Consider the following 20,807-nt stretch of genomic DNA (forward strand, 5'->3'; position numbering starts at 1 on the left):
TGACGATTCTGAACATTCTAGCCGGGCTCGAAAAAGGCATGGAAGATATTAGAGAAACCCTCTCTGGAGATAGTAAAGCCCTTTCTGGAGAAATTAAAGAACTAAAATCTAACCAAGTTGAAATCAAAAAAGCTATTAATGAGGTGCAATCAAAAATGGAGGCTCTCACTGCTAGGATAAATGAGGCAGAAGAAAGAATTAGTGATATAGAAGACCAAATGACAGAGAATAAGGAAGCCGAGCAAAAGAGGGACAAACAGCTACTGGACCATGAGGGGAGAATTCGAGAGATAAGTGACACCATAAGACGAAACAACATTAGAATAATTGGGATTCCAGAAGAAGAAGAAACAGAGAGGGGAGCAGAAGGTCTATTGGAGAGAATCATTGGAGAGAATTTCCCTAATATGGCAAAGGGAACAAGCATCAAAATCCAGGAGATGCAGAGAACCCCCCTCAAAGTCAACAAGAATAGGTCCACACCCCGTCACCTAATAGTAAAATTGACAAGTCTTAGTGACAAAGAGAAAATCCTGAAAGCAGCCCGAGAAAAGAAGTCTGTAACATACAATGGTAAAAATATTAGATTGGCAGCAGACTTATCCACAGAGACCTGGCAGGCCAGGAAGAGCTGGCATGATATATTCAGAGCACTCAACGAGAAAAACATGCAGCCAAGAATACTCTATCCAGCTAGGCTATCATTGAAAATAGAAGGAGAGATCAAAATCTTCCAGGACAAACAAAAACTGAAAGAATTTGCAAACACCAAACCAGGTCTCCAGGAAATATTGAAAGGGGTCCTCTAAGCAAAGAGAGAGCCTAAAAGTAGTAGATCAGAAAGGTACAGAGACAATATACAGTAACAGTCACCTTACAGGCTAATAATGGCACTAAATTCATATCTCTCAATAGTTACCCTGAATGTTAATGGGCTAAATGCCCCAATCAAAAGACACAGGGTATCAGAATGGATAAAAAAACAAAACCCATCAGTATGTTGCCTACAAGAAACTCATTTTAGACGCGAAGACACCTCCAGATTTAAAGTGAGGGGGTGGATAACCATTTATCATGCTAATGGGCATCAGAAGAAAGCTGGGGTGGCAATCCTTATATCAGATCAATTAGATTTTAAGCCAAAGACTATAATAAGAGATGAGGAAGGACACTATATCCTACTCAAAGGGTCTGTCCAACAAGAAGATCTAACAATTTTAAATATCTATGCCCCTAACGTGGGAGCAGCCAACTATATCAACCAATTAATAACAAAATCAAAGAAACACATCAATAATAATACAATAATAGATGGGGACTTTAACACTCCCCTCACTGAAATGGACAGATCATCCAAGCAAAAGATCAACAAGGAAATAAAGGCCTTAAATGACACACTGGACCAGATGGACATCACAGATATATTCAGAACATTTCATCCCAAAGCAACAGAATACACATTCTTCTCTAGTGCACATGGAACCTTCTCCAGAATAGATCACATCCTGGGTCACAAATCAGGTCTCAACCGGTATCAAAAGATTAGGATTATTCCCTGCATATTTTCAGACCACAATGCTCTGATGCTAGAACTCAATCACAAGACGAAAGCTGGAAAGAACCCAAATACATGGAGACTAAACAGCATCCTTCTAAAGAATGAATGGGCTAACCAGGAAATTAAAGAAGAATTGAAAAAATTCATGGAAACAAATGATAATGAAAACACAACAGTTCAAAATCTGTGGGACACAGCAAAGGCAGTCCTGAGAGGAAAATATATAGCGGTACAAGCCTTTCTCAAGAAACAAGAAAGGTCTCAAGTACACAACCTAACCCTACACGTAAAGGAGCTGGAGAAAGAACAAGAAAGAAACCCTAAACCCAGCAGGAGAAGAGAAATCATAAAGATCAGAGCAGAAATCAATGAAATAGAAACCAAAAAAACAATAGAAAAAATCAATGAAACTAGGAGCTGGTTCTTTGAAAGAATCAATAGGATTGATAAACCCCTGGCCAGACTCATCAAAAAGAAAAGAGAAAGGACCCAAATCAATAAAATCATGAATGAAAGAGGAGAGATCACAACTAACACCAAAGAAATACAGACAATTATAAGAACATACTATGAGCAACTCTACGCCAACAAATTGGACAATCTGGAAGAAATGGATGCATTCTTAGAGACATATAAACTACCACAACTGAACCAGGAAGAAATAGAAAACCTGAACAGGCCCATAACCAGTAAGGAGATTGAAACAGTCATCAAAAATCTCCAAACAAACAAAAGCCCAGGGCCAGATGGCTTCCCAGGGGAATTCTACCAAACATTTAAAGAAGAACTCATTCCTATTCTCCTGAAACTGTTCCAAAAAATAGAAATGGAAGGAAAACTTCCAAACTCATTCTACGAGGCCAGCATCACCTTGATCCCAAAACCAGACAAGGATCCCACCAAAAAAGAGAACTACAGACCAATATCCTTGATGAACACAGACGCAAAAATTCTCGCCAAAATACTAGCCAATAGGATTCAACAGTACATTAAAAGGATTATTCATCACGATCAAGTGGGATTTATTCCAGGGCTGCAGGGTTGGTTCAACATCCGCAAATCAATCAATGTGATAGAACACATTAATAAAAGAAAGAACAAGAACCATATGATACTCTCAATAGATGCTGAAAAAGCATTTGACAAAGTACAGCATCCCTTCCTGATCAAAACTCTTCAAAGTGTAGGGATAGAGGGCACATACCTCAATATTATCAAAGCCATCTATGAAAAACCCACCGCAAATATCATTCTCAATGGAGAAAAACTGAAAGCTTTTCCATTAAGGTCAGGAACACGGCAGGGATGTCCATTATCACCACTGCTATTCAACATAGTATTAGAAGTCCTAGCCTCAGCAATCAGACAACAAAAAGAAATTAAAGGCATCCAAATCGGTAAAGAAGAAGTCAAACTATCACTCTTCGCAGATGATATGATACTATATGTGGAAAACCCAAAAGACTCCACTCCAAAACTGCTAGAACTTGTACAGGAATTCAGTAAAGTGTCAGGATATAAAATCAATGCACAGAAATCAGTTGCATTTCTGTACACCAACAACAAGACTGAAGAAAGAGAAATTAAGGAGTCAATCCCATTCACAATTGTACCCAAAACTATAAGATACCTAGGAATAAACCTAACCAAAGAGACTAAGAATCTATACACAGAAAATTATAAAGTACTCATGAAAGAAATTGAGGAAGACACAAAAAAATGGAAAAATGTTCCATGCTCCTGGATTGGAAGAATAAATATTGTGAAAATGTCTATGCTACCTAAAGCAATCTACACATTTAATGCAATCCCTATCAAAATACCATCCATTTTTTTCAAAGAAATGGAACAAATAATCCTAAAATTTATATGGAACCAGAAAAGACCTCGAATAGCCAAAGGAATATTGAAGAACAAAGCCAAAGTTGGTGGCATCACAATTCCGGACTTCAAGCTCTATTACAAAGCTGTCATCATCAAGACAGCATGGTACTGGCACAAAAACAGACACATAGATCAGTGGAACAGAATAGAGAGCCCAGAAATCGACCCTCAACTCTATGGCCAACTCATCTTCGACAAAGCAGGAAAGAATGTCCAATGGAAAAAAGACAGCCTCTTCAATAAATGGTGCTGGGAGAATTGGACAGCCACATGCAGAAAAATGAAATTGGACCACTTCCTTACACCACACACGAAAATAGACTCCAAATGGATGAAGGACCTCAATGTGAGAAAGGAATCCATCCAAATCCTTGAGGAGAATGCAGGCAGCAACCTCTTCGACCTCAGCCGCAGCAACATCTTCCTAGGAACAACGGCAAAGGCAAGGGAAGCAAGGGCAAAAATGAACTATTGGGATTTCATCAAGATCAAAAGCTTTTGCACAGCAAAGGAAACAGTTAACAAAACCAAAAGACAGCTGACAGAATGGGAGAAGATATTTGCAAACGACATATCAGATAAAGGGCTAGTATCCAAAATCTATAAGGAACTTAGCAAACTCAACACCCAAAGAACAAACAATCCAATCAAGAAATGGGCAGAGGACATGAACAGACATTTCTGCAAAGAAGACATCCAGATGGCCAACAGACACATGAAAAAGTGCTCCACGTCACTCGGCATCAGGGAAATACAAATCAAAACCACAATGAGATATCACCTCACACCAGTCAGAATGGCTAAAATTAACAAGTCAGGAAATGACAGATGCTGGAGAGGATGTGGAGAAAGGGGAACCCTCCTCCACTGTTGGTGGGAATGCAAGCTGGTGCAACCACTCTGGAAAACAGCATGGAGGTTCCTCAAAATGTTGAAAATAGAACTACCCTATGACCCAGCAATTGCACTACTGGGTATTTACCCTAAAGATACAAACATAGTGATCCGAAGGGGCACGTGTACCCGAATGTTTATAGCAGCAATGTCTACAATAGCCAGACTATGGAAAGAACCTAGATGTCCATCAACAGATGAATGGATAAAGAAGATGTGGTATATATACACAATGGAATACTATGCAGCCATCAAAAGAAATGAAATCTTGTCATTTGCGACGACGTGGATGGAACTAGAGCGTATCATGCTTAGTGAAATAAGTCAATCGGAGAAAGACAACTATCATATGATCTCCCTGATATGAGGATATGGAGAAGCAACATGGGGGGGTAGGGGGATAGGAGAAGAATAAATGAAACAAGATGGGATTGGGAGGGAGACAAACCATAAATGACTCTTAATCTCACAAAACAAACTGGGGGTTGCTGGGGGGAGGTGGGATTGGGAGAGGGGGAGCGGGCTATGGACATTGGGGAGGGGAGGCGAACCATAAGAGACTATGGACTCTGAAAAACAACCTGAGGGTTTTGAAGGGTCAGGGGTGGGAGGTTGGGGGAACAGGTGGTGGGTAATGGGGAGGGCACGTTTTGCATGGAGCACTGGGTGTTGTGCAAAAAGAATGAATACTGTTACGCTGAAAAAATAAATAAAATGGAAAAAAAAATGCAAAAAAAAAAAAAGATAATCATATCAAAAAATGGGCAGAAGATATGAACAGACACTTCTCTAATGAAGACATACAAATGGCCATCAGACACATGAAAAAATGTTCATCATCACTAGCCATCAGGGAGATTCAAATTAAAACAACATTGAGATACCACCTAACACAAGTTAGAATGGCCAAAATTAGCAAGAGAGGAAACAACGTGTGTTGGAGAGGATGTGGAGAAAGGGGAACCCTCTTACACTGTTGGTGGGAATGCAAGTTAGTGCAGCCACTTTGGAGAACAGTGTGGAGATTCCTGAAGAAATTAAGAATAGAGCTTCCCTATGACCCTGCAATTGCACTGCTGGGTATTTACCCCAAAGATACAGATGTAGTGAAAAGAAGGGCCATTTGTACCCCAATGTTTATTACAGCAATGGCCATGGTCGCCAAACTGTGGAAAGAACCAAGATGCCCTTCAACGGATGAATGGATAAGGAAGATGTGGTCCATATACACAATGGAGTATTATGCCTCCATCAGAAAGGACGAATACCCAACTTTTGTAGCAACATGGACGGGACTGGAAGAAATTATGCTGAGCGAAATAATTCAAGCAGAGAGAGTCAAGTATCATATGGTCTCACTTATTTGTGGAGCATAACAAATAACATGGAGGACATGGGGAGATGGAGAGGAGAGGGAGTTGAGGGAAACTGGAAGCGGAGATGAACCATGAGAGACTATGGACTCTGAAAAACAACCAGAGGGTTATGAAGGGGCGGCGGTGGGCGGGGGAGTGGGTGGGGTGGGAGGTTGAGGAATCAGGTGGTGGGTAATAGGGAGGGCACGTACTGCATGGAGCTCTGGGTGTGATGCCAAAACAATGAACACTGTTATGCTGTAAATAAACAAATAAAAATAAATTAAAAAAAAAAGATCTAGTCCAAAAAAAAGAATTATCTAGTCCAAAAAAAAAAAAAAAGAATTATCTATTCCAAAAAAAAAAAAAAAAAGAATTATCTAGTCCAAAATGTCAATAGTGCCAAGGTTGAAAAATCTTGATATAATGAATATGAATTGGATACAGGGGAGGGATACCAACACTTAGGCTCCTTTTGTGTGTCAGGCATGTTTCTGATACTTTATATGATTTAACTCCTTTAATCCCCACAACAACCCTATGAAATTTCTCATTTAAAACTCATTTTGCTTCTGTACATAGGTATTAGATAGATATGAAAATATACATACAAGGGCCAGAGAAGTTATATCACTGTCTTCAGTCTCACAATTAAGGATTTTCAAGTCCAGATTTGACTTGTGGGCCCTCTCTCTCTCTTTTTAAGTTTTTATTTATTTAGTTATTATTTTTTCTTTTCAAAATTTTCTTTAAACTTTATTGATTTCAGGAGTAGAATTCAGTGATTCATCTCGTGCATACAACACCCTGAGCTCATCCTATCGATGTGCCCTCCTTAATATCCATCACCCATCAAGCCCAGCTCCAACACTCCCACTCTTTTATTTTTAAGATTTTATTTATTTATTAGAGAGGGTGAGAGAGAGTATGAGAGGGGAGAAGGTCGGAGGGAGATGCAGACTCCCTACTGAGCAGGGAGCCTGATGCGGGACTCGATCCCAAGACTCCAGGATCATGACCTGAGCCATAGGCAGTCGCTTAACCAACTGAGCCACCCAGGCATCTGTAACACTCCCACTCCTTAACAACTTTGCTAAAACATCTTTTTATAGACATGAAATCCACAAGCATGGACAGTGCTAAAGCTATGATTTAATGTTTTACTAACGCCCCAGAGACTTCAGGTAAGTGCTAGAAATGGCAAGTGACTTCCCTCTTAGAACTGTGCATAGATTCCAGGGGGTGTGGAAAGAAGAGACAAAGGGAGACACTCATTCCTCTGCACTGGGGATTAGGAATTCCTATTGTGAAATTATAAACTTAGCAAAACATTGAGTCTCAAAGGATCCAGTGTTGGGTCTGTGACACAGGATATGAATATGGGTTCAATAATTTCTACCCTCAGTGGACTCATTTAACTTGGCAGGAAATAATGAGGGAGAGAATAATTTTCTGTGCTAGGAATCAATTTTCTCGGAACTACAGGTCATGGAATAGATTCCCGTTGGAGTCACCTGATTGTTTTGGAGCTCATATAAGGTTGTTTTCCTCCTTGCAAGTGAAGAGGACTTCTGGGCAAATTCTCAAGTACAGATCATGGTCTGTTCTCCAGAATACCTCTTTTAGCATGTCAAAGACAGAGGGCTCTGCTGATGTATATTGTCTCCTCTCTTGACAGAAACTTTGACACCCCAGGACTGTAGAGTAGAAGTGGCTTTAAGGTCTAGCAGAGTGAGGCCTCCAGGAAAAGGAAAATGAGGGTAACACCACCAATTTATTAATTTATTATTCTTGTCATTTGTAATCCTGAATGGAAACTGGGGAGAAGGGAGGAAATGACATGCAGAGACATTGGGGGTCTTGAGATCAGTATTCTTTCTGCATAAACTGCATGAGTGGGAATAAAGGAGAAAATGAGGAATCATTAGGAATAATCAGAGGAAGTCTTGCTTCTTGGATTCCTTGCATGACAACCCTGTACTTGTAAACCAGCAGATCCATCTCTCCCTCTGGAGACAAAGAGTGAGGGTCCATTGTTAATGCTACCTTCTACCTGTGTTCCTGCAGATCATACCTTTGAAGTGAATGGCTGTGGAAAATGACTCCTCTGTGACTGAGTTTATCCTTCTGGGATTAACAGACCAACCCGAACTCCAGCTACCTCTATTTTTTCTGTTTTTGGTGAACTATGTGGTCACTGTGGTGGGAAATTTGAGCTTAATTAATTTAATTTACCTGAATTCTCACCTTCACACCCCCATGTACTTTTTCCTCTTTAATCTGTCCTTTATTGACCTCTGTTATTCATTTGTCTTCACCCCCAAAATGCTGATAAGCTTTATTTTAGAGAAGAACATCATCTCCTTTAGAGAATGCATGACTCAGCTATTTTTCTTCTGCTTTTTTATCAACTCTGAGTGCTATGTATTGACAGCCATGGCTTATGATCGCTATGTGGCCATCTGTAAACCCCTGATGTACACAGTTACCATGTCTCCTCAGGTCTGTTCTCTGCTGATGTCTGGTTCATATGTGATGGGGTTTGCTGGTGCCATGGTCCACACAGGGTGCATGGTTAGGCTGATCTTTTGTGATTCCAATGTCATCAACCATTACATGTGTGACATCTTCCCCCTCCTCCAGCTCTCCTGCAGCAGCACCTATGCCAGTGAGCTTGTGATTTCTGTTATTGTGGGCACAGTTGTCATTATATCTAGTCTCATTATCTGTATTTCTTATACTTTGATTCTTTCCAATATCATTCACATCTCTGCATCTCAGAGTTTGTCCAAAGCTTTTAGCACCTGTGGCTCCCACCTAGTAACTGTTGGTCTGTTCTATGGGTTTGGGTTGCTCACTCATGTCAAACCGTCATCTGCTGGGTCTGTGGGCCAATGGAAATTTTTCTCAGTGTTTTACACCAATGTGGTGCCCATGCTCAACCCTTTCATTTATAGTCTCAGGAACAAAGATATCAAACTTGCTCTGAGGAAAACCCTGAAGAGAATTTCAAACTGAGCAGAACCTCTATCTCTCCTTTGCTGTGTCTTTTTCTCCACTTTCTGCTCTTCCTTATACTCTTTTTCCTATTCTTTTTCCTTTTCCTTACCTTTCTAAAGTCTTTCTGGCAGGATTTTTACTTTAATTTCTTTTTTCTCTTCTTACTTGATGTTAACATGTAGGCCTATTCTTGGACATGAGGGTCATCCTTGGTTCCAAGATGAACCCAAACTGATCTTTATTCCCCATATGAGTTGAAGACACTAAGATAACCTCCCCTATCTAAGGAGAGTATACCTGTTATTTTTTCTCTTGTCTCTCCCATCCAAGGTAAGCCATCTAGTACCATGCTGTCTTACTAGTTCATTTCCTTTTTTTTTTCTTTTTTGCCTTCTCTGAAACAATTACACAGAGCACTTTCCTGTTTTGAGGGTTTTATTAATTATAATTGCATTAAAACAGAGAAGGTATGATAAAAATTGTGGACACAGTATAATGGTAAAAAAAAAAACCTGCAGAAAATTTTAGGGTTCTTTTAATAATGGTTCTTGATCTTGATTTTTAGTTCCATATAGGTAAAAGAAGTGAATACTCTGTTAAACCTAGCTTCTTTCTTTTATTCTTGAGGATGCTTGGGAATGAATGAGCCACTCTATTCTGCTCACCTTCTTCAATCCCCACTAATAACGAATGCCACTCAGGAGTGGTCAACTGATATTTTGTCATAAATAGAATTGAAATTGCTACCACTTGTCTATGTACCCATGGATTGTGATTGTGATTAAAAACCACACAATAAGGGCTCCTGGGTGGCTCAGTGGGTTACGCCTCTGCCTCCGACTTGGGTCATGATCTCAGGGTCCTGGGATCGAGTCCCGCGTCGGGCTCTCTGCTCAGCAGGGAGCCTGCTTCCTCCTCTCTCTCTGCCTGCCTCTCTGCCTACTTGTGATCTCTGTCTGTCAAATAAATAAAAAATCTTAAAAAAAATCACACAATAATATTATTGACTACAGAATAGAGTGTCATGAGCAATGTCAAGATTCTTTGTCTGTGTTAACAGGGATTCCCTTTGGCAAAGGAAGATCTGTACCTGCTTTCAAAAGACAAACAAAAATATATGGCAAAAACCTTGTCCTGTTGGGGTGTATTCTTTCATTATATAATTTGACTCCTTCCTTTGGTCAAATAAATTCTGCGGCCCATACATGTGCCACATTCTTTACAAATTATATTAAAAGATAAGTCTCTTTAACCTGTTCTTTGGAGGAGGAAATAATTATTCAACTTGCTCAAGATCACCCAGCCAATGATGCAGAACCCAATATTTTAAGATATGTTCATCTCACGAAGAAATGGAAGAGATGAAAGGAGAATTGTGAATGAATAAGAGAACTTCTGGAGAGTTTTGCCAGAACAAGTTTGAAAATGGTAATTTCCTGGAAATAACATCTTCAGCCAAGATGCCTATCCAAAAGAGATTATCTACAGGCTTTGATGCCCAACTAGAAAAATGCACCTGTCCCTGGAGAAGTTTGATCTTAAAGTAGGGGTAAGCAGGGTGAGTTACCAAGAGATGTTTCCTCACAATCCTTTTTTTTTTTTTTTTTTTTTAATTGTGATCATTTCCTGGAATAGTATGGCTTAGGAGTTTGGGAAATGTCACACTTTTCAGAATATTATGTATACTTTAACAAGCTTGTTAGATAATTTGCTATCAATTGGAAAAAAGCAATGAAAAAGAGTTCTTTATAATTAATACAATAGTAAACAGAGCTCTACAAAATTTTATTTTGTGTATTACACAGAGAATAAAATGTCTATTTTTAATTGATAAAAGGATATCACAGGGCAAGTTTTTCAGAATGGACCAACTATATCAGCTAACTTTATTACACGGCTATATCTTACATTTTTTTAAATTAACATATACTGTATTATTTGCTTCAGGGGTACAGGTCTGTGAATCATAAGTCTTACACAGTTCACAAAGCTCACCATAGCACATAGCCTCCCCAATGTCCATAGCCCAGCCACCCTATCCCTCCCCCCAACCCCCAAACAACCCTGTTTGTTTCTTGAGATTAAGAGTCTCTTATGGCTAGAGATCACAAGTAGGCAGAGCAGCAGGTAGAGAGAGAAGGGGAAGCAGGCTCCCTGCCCAGCAGAGATCCAGATGTGGGACTCGATCCTGGGACCCTGAGATCACGACCGGAGCCAAAGGTAGAGGCATAACCCACTGAGCCACCCAGGCGCCCTAAGAGTCTCTTATGGCTTGTCTTCCTCCCTGGTCCCATCTTGTTTCATTTTTAACCTACCTGCCCTGCCTTTCAAATTTCTCATATCAGAGAGATCATATGATAATTGTATTTTTGGATTGTATCTTACATTTTTAATGTGAATCTGTGTTAAAATCCTTGTCCACAATCCGGGAAATTGAGCTATTGATTGGACATTTGAAAGTATTAAGACATTATGATTTTAATTTAGGTGCAAAGCAATTTAATTATTATAATTTTAATAAATACTTATCTTTTGTAAATGCATACTAAAATATGATATCTGGAATTTTCTTCTAAATAACCCAGTTGGGGAGGGGGTTGAGTAATGATGGTAGAGGTAAACAGGATTAACCATGAAATGATAGTTTTTGAAACCTGGTGAAGGGGTCTGGATAGTAAATTATAACATGCTCTCAACTCTTGATTATGTAGGACATTTTTCATATAGTTTAAAACTTTTAAAAAATGTCAAAACTCAGAAATGAAGATATGGATATTATAACCACTTCTGTTGAAATAAGAAAGATTATAAGGGAGTACTATGAACAGTTATATGCCAAAAATTTAGATAACATAGAGAAATGCATAAATTCCTGGAGATTCAAAGCCTACCATGACTAAATCATGAAGAAATAGAAAATTTGAATAGCTTATGACTAGTAAGGACATTGAATCAATAACTAAAAATCTACCAGTAAAGAAAAGTCCTTGACCTCATGACTTCACTTGTCAATTCTACCTAACATTTAAGGAATAACTAACATCAGTCTTTCTCAAGCTTTTTCATAAATGTGAAAATATGGTACAGTTCATAACTCAGTCTTTGAGGGCATCATTACCCCAATACCAAAGGCAGACAGAGACACTACAAGAGTTGACATCTGTAGACCAATACCCTTAATGAATATTAATGCAAACGTCCTCAACAAAATATAGCATATGAAATACAGCAGCATATTTAATGGATTATAAAAAGTGAGATTATTACTGGAATGCAAGGGTAGTTCAACATATGAAACCAATTGAAGTAACATACCACATAAATAAAATGAAGGAAATACGCACACACACAATCATGCCAATTGATTAAGAAAAGATTAAATTCAACATCCTTTCATGATAAAAATTTTCAACAGGTAAGACTAGAAGGAAATACCTTAACAGAATAAAACCTGTGCTTGAAATCTGGGAGCTCTTTCTCAAAGTTCAGGGTCAGGGGAAGGACCCTCACTCTCACAGCCTCTATTCAACACAGCCCTAGAATTTCTAGTCAGGACATTAGGCAAGAATTAGAAATAAATAAATTTCTAACTTGGAAAGGAAGAAGAAAAAAAATACCTCACTTCTCAAAGGTTAGGATCTTACGTGTAGAATATTCTAAAGAGTCAACAAAAATTAAAAGCACAAAAGAACTTAGAAAAGTAACAGGATACAAAGTCAACACACAAAGATCAGATGCCTTTATATACACTAAAAACAAACAATCCTTAAGGGAAATTAAGGATTTATAATTAAGTTCCATTTATAGCAACATCAAATAGAATAAAATACTTAACCAAGGAGATAAAAGACTTGTAAAATGAAAATGAAAAAACATTGCTGAAAGAAAATATACAGAAGACATAAATAAATGGAAGCATACTCTATGATCATGGATTGAAAGACTTAACTATTGTTAAGATGTTGATACTACCCAGAGTGATCTACAGATTCAATACGTTCCAAATCAAAATTCCAATGATATCTTTTTTGCAGAAATAGAATAACCCATCCTAAAATTCATATAGATCATGGATTGGAAGACTTAACTATTGTTAAGATGTTGATACTACCCAGAGTGATCTACAGATTCAATACATCCAAATCAAAATTCCAATGATTTCTTTTTTGCAGAAAGAGAATAACCCATCCTAAAATTCATATGGAAAGTCAAGGACCCTGAACAGCCAAAAACAATCTTAAAAAGGAGCAAAACAGGAAGACTCATATTTCCTGGTTGTAAAACTTATAAAATCTGCATTAATCAAAGGAGTGTAGTATTGCACAAAGATAAACAGAGAGACCAATGGAAAACATAAGAAAACCACAATTAGTATTTACTCCAAAGATACAGATGTCGTGAAAAGAAGGGCCATCTGTACCCTAATGTTTATAGCATCAATGGCCACGGTCGCCAAACTTTGGAAAGAACCAAGATGCCCTTCAGCAGACGAATGGATAAGGATGATGTGGTCTTTATACACTATGGAGTATTATGCTTCCCTCAGAAAGGATGAATACCCAACTTTTGTAGCATCATGGACGGGACTGGAAGAGATTATGCTGAGTGAAACAAGTCAAGCAAAGAGAGTATTTGTGGAAATAACTAATAACATGGAGGACGTAGGGAGATGGAGAGGAGAAGGGAGTTGAGGGAAATTGGAAGGGGAGATGAACCCTGAGAGACTATGGACTCTTAATAACAACCTGAGGGTTTTGAAGGGGCCAGGGGTGGGACGTTGGGGAACTGGTGGTGGGTAATAGGGAGGGCATGTATTGCATGGAGCACTGGGTGTGGTGCAAAAACAATGAATACTGTTATGCTGAAAAGAAATAAAAAATAATTAAAATAATAAAAATTAAAAAAAAGAAAACCACAATTAATTCTTGCATAAGATGGAAGATTTTTTTTGGATATGACACCATAACAAAGGCAACAGAAGCAAAGATTCAGATAAGTGGGATTATGTCCAATAAAAATCTTCTTCAGAGCAAAATAAAAAATCAACAAAATGAAAGGACAACCTATGGAATAGGAGGAAATACTTGTAAACCATATATCTGTTAAAAAGTTATATCCAAAATAAGCAAGGAACACCTAAAACTCAGTAATAATAACAACACAAAAGAAATGACTCTATGAAAAAGTGGGCAAAGGACCAGAATACACATTTCTCCAAACAAAGCACCTATGCGGCCAACAAGTATGTGAAAAGATGCTCAATACCACGAATCACCAGGGATATGCAGATGCAAACAACAGGGAGATACCACCGCATGTCTGATAGAATGGCTATTATCAAAAAGGTAATAGATAACAGGCATTGGTGAGTTTTCAGAAAAAAAGAAATCCTTGCACAGTGTTGGTCAAACTGTACAAGTTTCCTTTGTGTAAGAAGAATAAGTTCTGGAGATTTAATGTACACCAATGTCACTACAGTTAACAATACTTTATTGCATACTTTAAATTTGCTAAGAGAGCAGATCTGAAATATTCACACTATAAAATAAAGGGTGAGCTTGGTGAAGGGTATTGAGGAGGGCCTGGATTGCACAGAACACTGGGTGCTATATGCAAACAATGGATCATGAAACCCTACATCAAAAACTAATGATGTGGGTACCTGGGTGGCTTAGTTGTAAAGCGTCTGCCTTCGGCTTAGGTCATGATCCCAGAGTCCTGGGATCGAGGCCACATTGTGCTCCCTGCTCCTCAAGAGGCCTGCTTCTCCCTCTCCCACTCTTCCTGCCTCAGTTCTCTCCCTCTCTGTGTCTCTTTCTGTCAAATAAATAAATAAAAAATTTCTTAAAAAACAAAACAAAACTAATGATGTACTGTATGGTGACTAATATAACAATATAATATAATAATATAATATAATATTAATTAATTATTAATATTATACTCATATTTAATAATTTAATAATATAATATTAAGTATTATATTAAATATTAAAATAAAATAATAAGAAAAAAGAGAAAAATAAAGGTAACTATGTAAGGTGATAGATACTTTAACTTGATTGTGATGATGATTTGACAATGTTTACAAATATAAAAATCAAGTCACGTATCTTAAATATATAAAATTATGGGGCGCCTGGATGGCTCAGTCAGTTAAGCAGCTGCCTTCAGCTCAGGTCATGATCTCAATCTCCTGAGATCAGGCCTGAGTCTGGCTCTGTGCTCAGTGGGGAGTCTGCTTCTCTCTCTCATTCTACTGCTCCCCTCCTTGTGCTTTCTTTCTCACGCTCTCTCTCTGTCAAATAAATAAATAAAATCTTTATATATATATATGCATATACATGTGCATATATGTATTATTATTTTTACAGTATTTTTATTTAAAAATTTTATTTATTTATTTGACAGAGGGAGACACAGTGAGAGAGAGGGAACACAACCAGAGGGAGTAAGAGAAGGAGAAGCAGCCTTCCTGCCTACCAGGGAGCCCAATACGTGCATACACACACACACACACACACGCACACACACACACACACACACTATTAGTTTAAAATTACACCCTGTAAAGATGAAAAAGAAAAAAAAAACTTTGACTCAATTTCTTTTTTTAGTTATACTGAGATCGAATGACAAATTTTCCGTTGCCCCAGATAATGGAGATTGACTGAAACCTCTTGAACTAGGGAATGACAAATCTGAGCTTTCAGAGCTCATTCTAGCAGCAGTTTAGATGGTAAAAAAAAAAAAAAAGAAGGAGCCACTATAGTTCATTAGTAGAGTTAAAACCTAAAAACTTCCTGAATTTGTGTGGTGGTTGAGGAAAGGGGTGGAGGTCATTGTGGTTGTAGACTCTATTGCTTAGCATGTGGGATATGTGGAAATATTCCAAAGGTTTGCAACCAGAGAACCACATCATTTTCAAAAATATTTATGGACCTCCTAGTATGTACATTATGTACACTTAAGAAATAAATTAGATAAAATGATCCTTATTTTTATAGAACTTACAATTTATTGGAGCACAGAGCAATTAAAGGGGAAAATGTCCAGTGAATGGGATCTCTTCAAATTTATGAGAACCTGTATAAAGACAGCTAACCTTAGTTGACTGTTTATCATGGGACAGGCACTGTTCTAGCCATTTTACTTACCACCATTATAACAATCAAATGAAAGTGGTACTATTTTTACCATTCCTATTTTACAATGGTAAATCAGAGGAAAAAATAAATTAAGTAATTTGCCTGGGTTTTATAAGTAATAGTGAAGGTAGGATTCATACACACACTCTCTAACTCTGTAGCTCCTATTATTTTGTGTGTGTGTGATGAGAAGAAATAGATGACCTCTTACTGAAATATTACATAAAACCCAGGAGAATGGTCTGGTACACATTTCCAATAGATGTTTAGGAGTAAAAACTTTAGAAGGAATATATGACATGGCACATTATTTTAGAGATATCTCAGGAAAGAGACAATTGATGTAGATGCACCCTTTTGAAAAAGGAGTTTCCTTCAGATAAAGTAATAAAGAATCCTGGAGGCAGAATCCTTGCAGAAAAATTTCCATTTAGTGTATGGGAAGAAAGAGGGAAATAAACAATATAGTAGAATTCCATCCAGAGATGAAGATGACAGGGAGATGGGAGTTCATTTTTGGCCCCATCTTGGGAAATGGACAATCCCTAGAGTGATGAAAAACCTTGAGTAAATTTGGAGTCCCTAAAGAACTAAAGACAGATGCATGGTCTAGGGTGTAAATACAATCCTCTTATTTCCTTTTCCACAACGAATCTAATCCCAAGAGGGAAGAGACTAAGCTGGCTTCTGCTCTGTTTATAACCAGGTACATTGAATCATTAAACTCACATTCAGTTATCTGTATGTTATCAAGTGGCGAATGAGATAAAGACTATTTTCCTCTGCTTCTTGAGAGAACTCAAAGTCATAATCAGAAAATATGACCTGCAGTTTGGAAAGGTTTCTGGGGGCATACCTGAAATTAAGTGTATGTAACATCCTTTTAGAACAAAGGGACCAAAACCTCAGAACCTGAAATTGCCCTTCCAGGACAACAGGGGTAAAGACAATGATAAGGGAGTACTGAGATATTGTGATCTAAGGAGGGTGAGTTCTTGAATTTCATTTATGAATGTCCCTCTTGTTATGAGATGGAAATCCGGAGATCAATATTATGTAACGTTCTTTTTAGTTTTTTGCACTTCTGAGATTCAAGTGAGGAGGAATTTGATCAAGGGGAAATCAGGGGATGTTAAGAGAGTTCAGGGGTGCAGGGGTACAATATCTCTGTCAGTAAGTTCCCTTTCCGTGGATGGAACTCTCACTCTTCTGGATTTATGGCTTTTATTCTGGGACATGGAACCTGTCCTAGACTCTAGTTCCTTAATTTTGGGTGGGAAACAATGTTCTTAGTCCCTACCCCCCAAGTCTAATGTGCATTAGAGAACAGTAGCAGGATAGAGGATCTTTGCCTGCATTTTTACTTGATGGGAGGCTGAAGTGAAGGAAGAGATGGTGAGTCTAGAGAAGGACAATTGTGCCTTGGTCTATCCTATGTCTTCCTTCTCCTTTCATTTTTCCAGTGATCATGTTTGTCTATGGTAGGACTAGACTTCCCTTCCTAGGCTAAATTGTGTCGTATTGGTTCTGTTTAGCTTATAAACCTCTAAAGAAGGGGAGAGTTAGTGTTTCCCAGTATCATGATAGAGGTAAAGGCAGATTTTCTGGGTCCAGATTTGGTTAATCTCAGCCCTCAGATATTCCCAGTATATATTCCCTTTTGTAGTTCAAAATACTTTGGGAAGAGCTGGCTTTTTCTCTAATGTAATCCTGTTTCTCTATACTCACAGATCCCCTTGGAGAAGAGTGGCTCCTACAAACTCCTCCTCTTTTGTGACTGAATTCATCCTGGTGGGGTTAACAGACCTACCAGATCTCTGGCCCCCCGTTTGGCTTGTTTCTACTCATGTATGTGGTCACTGTGTTGGGAAATTTGGGCTTGGTAAATCTAATCATGCTGAATTCACACCTCCACACCCCCATGTACTTTTTCCTCTTCAATTTGTCCTTCATAGACCTCTGTTATTCTTCTGTGTTTACACCCAAAATGCTGATTAACTTCACATCGAAGAGGAATATTATCTTCTACAGGGGATGCATGACCCAGTTTTACTTTTTCTGTTTCTTTGCTATTTCTGAAGCTTACGTGCTGACATCAATGGCCTATGATCGCTATGTGGCCATCTGTAACCCACTCTTATGTAATGTTGCCATGTCCCCCAAAGTGTGTTCCAGCCTTATGCTTGGTTCATATTTGATGGCATTTTCAGGTGCCAGGGCTCACATAGGATGCGTGCTGAGACTGACCTGTGATGCAAACACCATCAACCATTATTTGTGTGACATCCTCCCTCTTTTCCAGCTCTCCTGCACCAGCACCTATGTCAATGAGCTGGTGATTTTCATTGTGGTGGACATCAATGTGATTGTGCCCAGTGTCACCATCTTTGTCTCTTATGGTTTCATCCTGTCCAGCATCCTGCGCATCAGCTCCACTGAGGGCAGGTCCAAAGCCTTCAGCACGTGCAGCTCCCACATAATTGCTGTTTCTATTTTGGATCTGGCTCATTTGTGTATCTTAAGCCATCTTCTGTTGGGTCGATGGGTAAGGGAAAACTCTCTTCTCTCTTTTATACCAATGTGGTTCCCTTGATAAACCCCTTCATTTATAGCTTGAGAAACAAAGACATTAAACTTGCTCTGAGAAAAACCCAGAGTAGGAGAATGTTTTTTTTTTTTTTAAAGATTTTATTTATTTATTTGACAGCCAGAGATCACAGGTAGGCAGAGAGGCAGACAGAGAGAGAGGAAGGGAAGCAGGCTCCCTGCTGAGCAGAGAGCCCCATGCGGGGCTCGATCCCAGGACCCTGGGATCATGACCTGAGCTGAAGGCAGAGGCTTTAACCCACTGAGCCACCCAGGCGCCCCAGTAGGAGAATGTTTTGATCAGAATCACTGCATGTGGGTATAGTTACAGGACTGGTATGTTCGATTTCTTTTGTCAGAATAGTTTAGGTGGGAGTTTTCATATCCTGTAAGTTTGTTACCACCATTACGGAAATTTTATTTTTCTGTCAGTTTGTTTCTAATATTTTTTGGTGGATAGAGTGACAAGTAGGGCTCCACAATTCCCCCCTCTACTTCAGAGATTCTGGGATGGAAACTGTCTAGAGGTGTGGAAATTCTCAGTGTGTTAGGGCATGTACTCCCCACCAGCTGAGAGCCTCTTTCTTCTTGTTCTGACTAGGTCTTTTGGTCCAGTAGACTCTATTCCTTGAGAGCCATATAGCCCATAAATTTCACCAACATGTTGCTGTAGCCAAATTCATTACCATACTAGAATATGAACTTCACTAAGTGGTCATTGAAGACAACCCCAGCCCCAGCATCAAAGGTGGAAGATTTGGTGTCATTTTTAACGTTGCAAGTGACTATCTGATCCTCAGTGAAGCCCAGGAAGCTCTTGAGGGGGTCCTCTGATGCCTGCTTCACTGGCTTCTTGATGTCGTAGTAGTTGACAGCTTTTTCCAGGCAGCAGCTCAGATCCATTACTGACACTTTCGGGGTGGGGACATGGAAGGCCAATGCCACTGAGCTTCCTATTCAGCCCAAGGATGAAGATGCTGATCTTCTTGGCTCCAGCTTCATGTAAGGCACAGACTTTTGCATTGGACTCCACAGCATACTCAGCAGCAGCATCACCCCATTTGATGTAGGTGGGATCTTGCTCCTGGAAGATGAAGGTGGGCTTTGCATTGATGACAAGTTACATATTCTCTGCCTTGACAGTGCCTTTGAGTTTGCCATGGATGGAATCATACTGGAACATGTAGGTCATGTAGTTGAGGTCAATGAAGGTGTCCTTGACAGCAACAGCATCCACTTTGTTACAGTTAAAAGCAGCCTTGGTGACCAGGTGCCCAATATCACCAAATATACTTACTCCAACCTTTACCATCTTGTCTTTGGGATTGCGCTGTCACTGCACCAGAAGATGTGGCTGTGTGTCATACAGGGAGGAGCAGAGAGCCCAGTTTGTTTCCAATTTCTTGATAGAAGATCTTCCTTCCTCATCATTTTCACAATGTCTTCTCCTTTTTACCTCTTTAACCATTTACAAATAACATTAATGAATAAATTTATTTGTGATTTTTACATTGTCATTATGGAATTTGATTTTTCCTCTTGGAAAGGATAAACAGTTCTGTAAATGATCATGTAAAGTAACAGTACAGTGATCTTGTAGCCATGGGAGGTTTCTTATACTGCGCTATTGGAATCAGAATCAGGTATCTCTACTCCTGTCTATACACTTACCTGGCCTATAATGTTTCTCCTTGAAATGTCACTGCTTCACAGATATGGCAGATTCCAAAACACCCATTAAATATAATCCACTTTCCAGCTAAATGCTGCATGTTAAGCACCTTTTGGCAGGGTTTCATATTTACCATAGGACACATGAGTGATCCTCAATATACATTTATTGCATAGACGTGATAGTGAAGCTGGGAAAAGTTAATGAATTATGTCATATAGCTTATTACGGGAACATCTAGATAAAGTGTAACCTCCTGATTAAGTCTACTGCTCTTTCAAATATTGTCTACTTAATTTTATTATTTTTATTTTTAGTTTATTTCAATAATCCTAAAATATGAGAACATTTTTTTTTTTTGAAAGTTGTCTGTGCTTTGTTGGCTTACACATGAATATCCCTCAGGGTAATGGTTGCTTTAGGAAAATAGTGTGATAGTTATTTTTCTTGTCCAAGAGAAGTCCTATTAAGCTAGTTGAGAGATGATTGACTGAAACAGGGAGCTTTTTGCAAATTAATTAAAAAATATTTTAGAATGTTTTCAAGTACTAGTAATTCAGAGACAAGGGCATGGGAGAGAAAGGAACCCAGCAACAAACATTAGGCCAGGACCCAAAAACCACATGGACAATAAAGAAATCTCCCTGTAAGAAAGGACTATGAGGTTTAAAACCACCTTTCATCTGACTTTGTCTCCTGCTCTCCAGAGT

General features: G+C 38.8%; 1 protein-coding gene and 1 pseudogene across 1 annotated transcript; both read left to right on the top strand.

Annotated features, from left to right (window-relative positions):
* The first annotated feature begins 7,752 nt into the window (after nucleotides 1-7,752).
* Nucleotides 7,753-8,709, top strand: LOC123949415 (olfactory receptor 143-like). Its single transcript, XM_046016848.1, has one exon. The coding sequence runs from the start codon at nucleotides 7,777-7,779 to the stop codon at nucleotides 8,707-8,709; it is 933 nt and encodes a 310-aa protein (XP_045872804.1). The 5' UTR covers nucleotides 7,753-7,776.
* A 5,159-nt stretch (nucleotides 8,710-13,868) lies between these two features.
* On the top strand, nucleotides 13,869-19,043 carry LOC123948822 (annotated as a pseudogene).
* Nucleotides 19,044-20,807: the final 1,764 nt, after the last annotated feature.

The sequence above is a fragment of the Meles meles genome, chromosome 8, assembly GCF_922984935.1.
Source record: "Meles meles chromosome 8, mMelMel3.1 paternal haplotype, whole genome shotgun sequence".
Lineage (NCBI taxonomy): Eukaryota > Metazoa > Chordata > Mammalia > Carnivora > Mustelidae > Meles > Meles meles.